This window comes from Sarcophilus harrisii, chromosome 4 (genome assembly GCF_902635505.1).
Source record: "Sarcophilus harrisii chromosome 4, mSarHar1.11, whole genome shotgun sequence".
In the NCBI taxonomy this organism is placed as follows: domain Eukaryota; kingdom Metazoa; phylum Chordata; class Mammalia; order Dasyuromorphia; family Dasyuridae; genus Sarcophilus; species Sarcophilus harrisii.
In genome coordinates this window covers 281,795,122-281,804,186 of record NC_045429.1, presented here as the reverse complement: position 1 = coordinate 281,804,186, position 9,065 = coordinate 281,795,122, and the positions used below count along the sequence as shown (strand labels likewise).

General features: G+C 39.8%; 1 protein-coding gene across 3 annotated transcripts in view; it reads left to right on the top strand.

Annotated features, from left to right (window-relative positions):
* Positions 1-983: 983 nt before the first annotated feature.
* The window catches only part of UHRF1BP1 (UHRF1 binding protein 1), a 63,012-nt gene continuing 54,930 nt past the window's right edge, over positions 984-9,065 (top strand). For all 3 annotated transcript variants that reach the window (XM_031965026.1, XM_031965025.1, XM_031965027.1), the window contains exon 1: positions 984-1,161. In XM_031965026.1, the coding sequence (XP_031820886.1) occupies positions 1,118-1,161 (44 nt within the window). In that variant the 5' untranslated portion in view covers positions 984-1,117. The remainder of the gene's footprint in view (positions 1,162-9,065) is intronic.

Sequence of the window (9,065 nt, the reverse complement as noted above, 5' to 3'; positions counted from 1 at the left end):
TAATGCAAGAACACCAGAATCAAAGCACAGATAATGATGCTCTCATACAGTAACACATTTGTTCTCCTGACGTGAAATGGTAATGAGCAGAAGCAGCTCCTGGAGCATCAGGGCCTCTGAAGGGACACTTCTTACTGTAGGGTCATTTGTAATAAATGAGCTACGAGAACATAACTTGAAATCTAAGATCTAAATCGATAAGCTCTCCTGGTGTCAGTTATTTATTCCCTTATTCACCTGCTAAACTCCCTGAAAGCCGCGCATTTAGGGTTATATGCAAACCTTTAAGTTCCATACAGGGTGTCGACAAAGTCTGAGCGCAGTTTTAAGCTTTAATAGCTGAAATCTTGGAGAAAAACTGCACTAAGATTTTGGGGACATCTTGTATAAATGTAATTGTTGCTGTGTGTACTTGCTGGTCATTGGGCACGGATGTCACAATTAAAGTACCTCCCCTTAAGGCAATATTCACACATTATCTTAAACAAACCAAACAATCCCTTCTGCCTCTTTTTCAGTCACGTTCCCTTTGGAAGCAGAAAGTAGCTAAGAAGTGAGAGAGGTTTTGCTTTTTTCCTTCCTTTCTCGGGCTGTCCCAGCTAATGCATCACTCTGGGGACGAGCCTCTGAAACGAGTCAGACTGGTTTTCAGAAAGCACAGTCTGGCTGTCCGGAGAATCCGTCTGTGCCCCTCTCTCCGCCCCCCGTTCTCCCGGGAGGGAAGGGGAAACGCTGCCCCGACACTTCCCCTTGGGCCGCGGCAGGCGCGCGCCCCCACCGCCCGCTGGGAGGCGCCTCTGGGGGCGAACCGGCTCCGCAGGACCGCGGCGCGAGCTCGCTCCCGTGCAGGCCGGCGCCGCGCGGGTGGGTGGGATCGTGGAGGAATCGCAGATGCCTGGGAAGCTGGGCTGAGGTGGTCGGCCGGGGAGAGCGGTCATGGCGGCGGCGGCGACGGCGGGGACGGTGACGGCGGCGACGGCGGCGGCGGCGGCCGCTCTTCCCGGCAGCGGCGAGGCCCGGAGGCCGCGGTTCCCTTAGGACTGAGGTCGGGGCCACTCAGGTCCTTCCCTCCGGCCCCGGCTCCGGCCCCGGCCCCGGCCCCGGCCTCGGCCCCGGCATGGCTGGGATCATCAAGAAGCAGATCCTGAAGCACCTGTCCCGGTGAGAGCCCCGGCCCGGCCCTTTCCCGGGGCCCTTCGCTGCCGGGGGTCCGGCCCCCGCCGGCCCGAGCCCCGGTGTAGGCGTTCGATTCCTACCCCCTCCCCAAAACACCCACGCGCGCACACCCACGGGCTCCCTCTCGGAGTGTGCGTGGGGCAGCTCCGGGCACCCACAATCCCACCCCCGCGCTTTACAGAGCAGGAGACCGAGGCTCAGAGGGGTGAAGCGGCTTGCCCCCGAGTCACACAGGGGGGAAACTCCGGAGGGGTGATTTGAACCCAAGCCTTCCTTCCGCTGCTGTTCTTTAGAAAGTCTTTCCCTGCACCTCCGAGCTCCCCCACTCCTCCACCTCGTGCTGCCGGAACTCCCCACTTCATCCCGGCCAGTCTCTTTGTGTTCCCTTCCCTTCCTCCGCGCTCCCTTTCCGGGCGGGTGGGACCGTGAAAAAGTGGGGGAGACCTGGGGACAGAGGGCCTGGATTCCAGTTATGCCTTCCTCCGCTTCGTTTCCTCGGACGATGCTCCGGATCCCCAACCCTTTCTCTGTAAAAGGAAGGATCGAACTAGCCCTTCCGGCTCTGGACCTGCGGTGGTGTATGCGTGATTCTCAAATTCTTGTTCTCCTGCCTTTCCGGTCCAGCAGCTAGGCTCTTGCTGCCCTCCGAGTCTGTATGTCACCAGACTCACCTCTGCCATTTGAATTCCCGTAGCCCCAAACCTTCTTGTTCCATTATTTGCTGATCCCCTAGTCTTTCCAGCCTCTAATATTTATGGGGAGAGGCCGTCAGTAATCTCTATTTCCATAACTCTGGCGTATCACCTGTGAAATAGGGTTCCAAATGTCTTAGTGCAGTTTTAAGCTTTAATAGTTCTGTATGATCCTGTCTACGTGGCATCCCCCACTCCTCCCTGCCCCTTTTACTCATTTGTTAGGTTAATTTGAGGTAGATCTTGTGGGTTGGCTGAGAAAGGTCCGCGGTCTTCCCCTTGGCATTGGAACTCTGCCTTGTAAAAATAAAACTTGATACAGTTTTGTAGCCATTTGTTAAGCAATAATGTCTTGTGGCTGAGGAGAAGTGGCAAGCAAAACAATATTTTGATAGGCAACCCAGAGTCTGAACCAGCTGTTACATTTGAAGGTTGCCAGAGCTTCTGGCAGAGAGACTTTAATGTCATTTCTCTCATTCATATCAGATTTGATTTGACATTGATTTAATAATATTTTTAACTTTGGCTGTCTGTTTGTATTTGTAATATGGGAAAATTTGGTGACTGCTTTAGTTTGGTTCTAGAATGGTGAATCTTATCAGAAGAAGAAAAGTTAAGCATTGTAACCAATACTAATCACTCAGGTCTAGCACTGAGGAATGACCTTATTTTCGCACATTTTATATTATGGTTTATGGTAAATTGGTTTGATGAAAGTGGCATGAGATTTTACTGTTGTCCAGAGATTCTCTTCCCTGGTTGATATACTGCTCTGCTTGCCTTTTTAGAATTGTATTAGTAATGAAAATCTGGTTCTAACTTTTTCTAACAGACCAAATAGGGAGATTTTTAAAAGCTTGAGCTAGAGCTGGAAAGACTTTTATTTAGATCACCATATTCAGATTTATGGCTTGTGTGGTATTTCTAGTCTGGAAGCAGGCCTCGGAATCAGGAAGATCTGAGTTCAACTTCTGCCTCTGGCACAAACTGATTTTATGATTTGGGGCTGAACGCTCTGAGACTTTATATTGCAGAACAATTTCTGACGTGTATTAATGTTTCTTAGTATATCAGTGTTATCATAGGTCTGGTTTCCCCAATCCCTTCCTGTTTTACCTAATATTAATTTGGTACAATTTGTTTAAATTCTGCAACTTAATTCTGCAAATTAAGCATTTCTTAGGTAAAGAATTCTAGGCATTGTGGGAAATACAAAGTTTATTTAATACACAGATCTCTGCTGTCATGCAGTATTTTATAGTTTCAGGAAGTCAAAGTGTTTTTGGAAACTTGTATCATTCTCCTAGTCCCCCTCAGCTTCTCCTTGAAATAATTGAAAGATGAGCTCCTTGATACTATTATCTTTCCAGTATTAAAAGACTGTGAGTCATGGAATATTATAACTACTGAAAAACTTAAAATGAACTCTCCCAAAGTATAATGGAGAAGCATATGGAGTATATGAGCAGGCTTGCAGTAGATTACCAATAGGGAATTATGGAGAAATGAAGAATGTTACAAAAAATGTTATGTTGTGTTATGAGCATAAAAGAAGATGTGCTAGTCACAAGGAAAAGAAAAGAGTAACAGGTGGACAGTTCCTGTGCTCTTTTACATACTCCTGCTGTCAAGAAAAATGAGAGTAGCCCCCAGGATATTTTGTAGATTCCTTTAGATAAAATTATAAAGTGCAATTGTGCAGATAGTTTAACTCATCCTCATGTTTGTTATGGGAGGAGGGTAGTAAAAGTAGGAATAGAGAAGAAGGGATATTTTAGCTAATTAGATATGAGAAAAGAAAGAAAAGAATCAACCAGTGTGATGTGGAGGATACAAATAACTATAACAACAACAATAATAGCATTGATAACATCTTTTAAGGTTTGCAGAGTATTATGCATATATTATCTCATACCTGTGAGGTAGACGGTATTATTGTTCCCCTTTTGCAGATGAGGAAATATCCAAGTATTCAGATAAGAATCTGAAGTGAATCTGGGTGAGAAAGTTCAAATGACCTAGGGTCTCACAGTAAAAGTCTGAGGTGGGATTTGAATTCTTGCCTTCCAGATGTCAAGTCTACCACTGTGCCATCTGGTGGCCTCAGAGGTTTAAAAAAAAAGCCCTCAGACAGCTACTTATAGGAGATAATGCCTACATACATAAAAAAGTTTAATGGTAGGATTTTAGACATGACAGTCTAATGGGTGGTACTGTTATCAGAAGTAGTGAAAATATAAGGAAAAATTTGTTTAGGAGAAAAAATAATCTTAGTTTTGAATATGTTGAATTTGTGCAGTTGGGATATCCAATTGGAAGGTGCTATACCTAAAGTTAGGAAGACATGAGTTCAAATCCAGTCTCAGATACTTACTGGGAAAGTATTTAGCCCTCTATCTTATTTTCTACTTCTGTAAAATGAGGATAATAATGACACTTACCTCACAGAATTATTGTGAGAATAAAACTTGACATCTGTAAAGTTCTTTGTAAGTCCATTAAGACCTACATAAGCTACATAAAAAGTTGGTTATTATTGTTTTTTTTTTTTTTTTCCATCTATAGTGGAGAGGACTACAAGAGTTACATGTATAAAAAGTTTTATAAATCTTGAAATAGTGTATTATCATTATTGTTATTTAAGTTGGAGATGTGTGTTCTGGACCCAAAAGAGAAATCAGAACTGAAGCTAAGAGATTTGGGAGTTGCCTTTATAAATGTGATAGTTGAAGCTGTGGCAAGTGAACAAAATTGTTAAGGACAACAATGTAGTAACAGAAAAGGCTGAAAGATTTAATGGGCAGAACTTTTTAAAGAGATTGGTAAGAAACAAAGGAGCATTAGTAAGATACTAGGATACCGAACAGAAACTTTTAGGAAATAAGTTGTATGATGCTTTTGAAGCCATGGAAAAAAACAGAGTAGAGCCTATTGCATAAGAAAAGAAGAGTATATCTAACTGGCTGAAGTAGTTAATCTCATTAAATGCTAATTTTTGTGTACTCTTGAGCTTACTCTTAAACTGCCTTAAGTTTGAGAAGAAAAGAAAGAGAATACTGAAAAGTTTAGCATACACAAAATTACAGTCACAAAACTTTATTTTATTTTATTTTTATTCTTCTTGTTTTTAAAATAACAATCATTTCTAGATATACCTGTCTTCTCTACATTTTAAACCCTCTTTTCCCAGAAAAACAACTGAGCAAAAACAAGGGACATAAATTATTATATCTGATAATGTATGCAACATCCTGCCCTTATAATTCGTTACTATTAATCATTAAAATCAAAGAATTTTAGAACTTAAAGGTCATCCAGTCCAGATAAGGAACCTAAGACCCATGGAAGTTAATTGATAAATTTATACTAGGATGAGGACCCATGACTCTATTACTAACCATATGCACTTTTCATTACAGTAGAAATTAATTATTTTTCTTTTTATGAAGAAAATGTTTTGGGGGCAAATAATTAGTAGTGTAAATTGATTTGAATTCTCAAGAAACAAGATTCTTTGAACATAGCTGGCCTGGGTATGTTGGGAATTAAAAAGGAGTTTTCATCTTCTCAGCAGACAGTTGTGATAGCTGAGGAAGCTTCTCTCTGTGAACCATTCCAGAAGTGCTATTATTCTTGTAGGTAACTTATGGAAAATCATGTTCCTGAGGATCATATGGTCCTGTTATCTAGACCGTGGCAGGAGTATGAGACAAAAATTGTCCAAGGGGTTTGCCGATAGGCATGCTTGCACCTCAACAGCCAGCTTGGTTCCAGTCTTTTCTGGTCCCATTCTTTTCCAAGCAAAATCTTGCCAGGGACAGCAACCCAGAACCACTAGTGCTGCAAAGTGTTGAACTGCCAGTGCCCAGGACAAGAGGCTCTGAACTGTCAATGCTGATCCAGAGAACTGAGGAACAGTGGGAATGGGACAAGTCATCAAGACAAGTCACATGATTTGTAAGGTGGGGAGGGTGAGGGTCTGTGCAGCACTCCTTGAGAGAAAGAGCACAACATCTTGCTAGGGCCAGTTCTGACTACTGCAAAATCAGTTGTTGCAGAAAGACTGGTGAGACACGTTGAGATCCAGCACCCAAGAAAACCGTAATCAGAGGGAAAGGAGTCAGGAAGTGAATAATAAGGGGGAAAAGAGAGGGGGGGAAACTAGATTTCAGAAAGAAGAAATCTCAGACTTTGAATGTAAATAGGTAAATAAATAGGAAAAACAGAAGGAAATATAGCTACAAATCTAATAAGTGAGTTCAGGTATTTATGGATAAACACTGCAAAATAAAGGAAAATGATCCAGTATTAAATGAGACAGAGGATCCTTTGGAATTTGAAGAGAACATGGAAACACAAATTACAACACACTGTTCCCGAGTAAAAGAGAAGTGAGAATTATGACGGCAGAATATTTTTATGTCCTGAAACAATAAGGAACAGAATAGAAAAATCTGAATCTATGATGGGAAGCCTCAACAACAACAACAACAACAAAACAAAAGAGAGAACAATAGGTTGGGAATGCTTAGGAGAAGAAAAGCAAAAAATAATAATATAAAAGAAAGTATGCTGACTTTCCCAGCAAAACATACTCTACCTAAAGACAGATAGCATGGAGACAACCTAAGGATCATAGATCTCTCCGAAGATTATGAAAGGACAAAAAAACCTCTTTAACATTATAATGAAAGAGATAACAGAACTGTCTAGAACTTTTGAATATAGAAAATGAAATTCCAATGGAAAGAATTTACAGATCACTTCCAGAAAAACAACAAAAAGCCAATCATCTATAAACTATAAGACACATGGTGATTAAGCTTAATTCAAATCAGAAATCATAAATTCTGCACGTCATCTGGAGAGAGACCCTCCAATATAAAGGAAAAGACCTTTGAATAACTCTACCTTACCCACTAGGGAAAGAAGTGAATAGAATAATGTGTGACAAAGAGCTGTGGAGCTTAGGATGCTACCCAGCATCGCCTAATTTTACAGATCTTTGTTTAACATTATAGAACGAAAAATGGACATTCAATAATCAAGAAGAGTTTGAAAGATTTTTAGAAAGAAAAACAACTGAATACTTCTCAAACACCTCAAACAATAGAGAAGCATGACAATAAATTCAACAAGCAAAAATGGCAGTAATAGAGTGACTGTACAAAGACTAGTAAATATGCTCAAGGAGATGGATGAAGGCAGAATCTGTAGAGCTGACAGTAAAGAGTTGGACAGGGGTTATTATAGACAGAATCTGGTGACAACTTGCCTACAAGTAAAGGCTTCTTTTGTGGGACTACATTATAACATGTGAGGGTATATGAAAGGGATGGGGAGGGAAGGAGAGTTGGGGAATAGAGAAGAATGTGTGATATGGTAGGGTCAAATCAAGAGTTAGTGATGAGGTGAAAAGTGACTTCTGTGTTTCAGAAAGGAGTCTCTAGAAGAAGTGGATGAGGAAGAGGGAAAGGTTAAAAAAGGTAAAGAAAGGGTAGTAAGGAGGAGAAGGAAGGAGGCCTTTAAAGTTGGGGGAGGATGAATGCTATTAGGAGTGAAGGGAGATGAAAACTATAATGGATGAGGTCTGGGGGATTTGGTGCTTGAAAGAAAAGTTTATTTGTCTTAGGAGGGATAGAGTTGAAATCTCTGAGTGCAGCTAGTATTCAGAGCATTTGATGTAGCTGGGAACACTGGAAATTTTCCAGGTAAATGCAGAAAAAAGATTAAGTATAGCTAGCAGTAAGAGAAAGATGCTACTGTATCTTCTCTTGACACCTTATTGGCATTGTTCTAAGAGTAATGCACAATGAAAAGAGAATGAAGGGACAGAAAGCATCTAGAAGGGAGAACTTAGAATGGATTCCTTGGAAGCTTTGATTTTATGAAGAATACAGAGAAAAAAGAGAGAGAAGATTATTATAGAGGTTGTGAATCAGAAAATGAAAATGTAGAGTAAATGGAAAGAAATGGATAATGATGAGAGTAAGAAAAATCTTTTTTGGAAAGGGTCACAAAAAATGAAATTTTAAAAAGTAATGAACAGGACTAGCTAAAGAGGAGAAGAAGAGTGAGAATTCCTCTTAAGAAAAAAAAGGGACAAGAAATAAAGAGATAAAAGCCAAAAAGAGAGAGAAACTAATAAATCTTTAAAGAATAAGAGGTAACAGATGAGAAAAGGAAAGAGATAAGGGAAAGAGAGCCAGTGAGATCAGAAAAACCTTAAAAAAAAAAAAAGCAGCAAAGTAACTGAAGGAACATAAGACTGTGTTTATAGCAGAAAGGGAAAAATTGTAATTTGAAAAAAAAACAATTTTAGAGACAGATGGAGAAAAATATAAACTTAAATAACTCGTAACTTTAAATACAAATGAATTAAATATCCAGTAAAATGGAAAAGAGTGACAGATTGAATAAGAAAACAAAACCTTACAATCTGTTTCTTACAAGAAACATAGACTAAACAAAACTGAGGGGTTGTGAAAAAATGTACTATGTATCAAGTGAATCTAAAAAAGTAGGAGTTTCCATCATACTGTCAGACAAAGCAAAAACAAACATTCAAAAAATAAAAAGGAATAAAAAAAGAAAACTTTTTTATATTGACAGGATCTATAGACAACAAATCAATATCAATAGTAAGTATATATACTCCAAATATCTTAATATCCAAATTCATAAAGGAAACATTTCCAGAAGACCTAGACAATAAAACATAATAATTACAAGAGACTTCATTACCTCTCCATAAGTTTTAGATAAGTCTGACAGAAAGATAAACAAAAGGGAAAACACGAACCGAACAAATTTTTGCAGAACCTAGAATTAAAAGACTTGTGATCTTTTTAGTTTTTTATGGTCTTTTAATGGGGCAGCAAATTAATATACATAATTCTCTGAACAAAATGGATTTTTTGCAAAAAGATTACAGACAAATGTAAGGAGGCAGAAATAGCTAACATACCCTTTAAAAAATATAGAATGAAAATAGTGTGCATATCCTGCCCCTCCCCACCCAAGAGTTATGGGTTTTCTATTTACTAGGTTCCCTAAAAATTTTTTTTTGCAATGAGATGATAAAGGCAATATTTTTATTATACTTAAGAATCACATTCAAATATATGAGAATAAGCAAAGCCTGATAAGTGATGAGTGATATGAATAAGTAATTTTCTTTTTTTTTTCCTTTTTGCT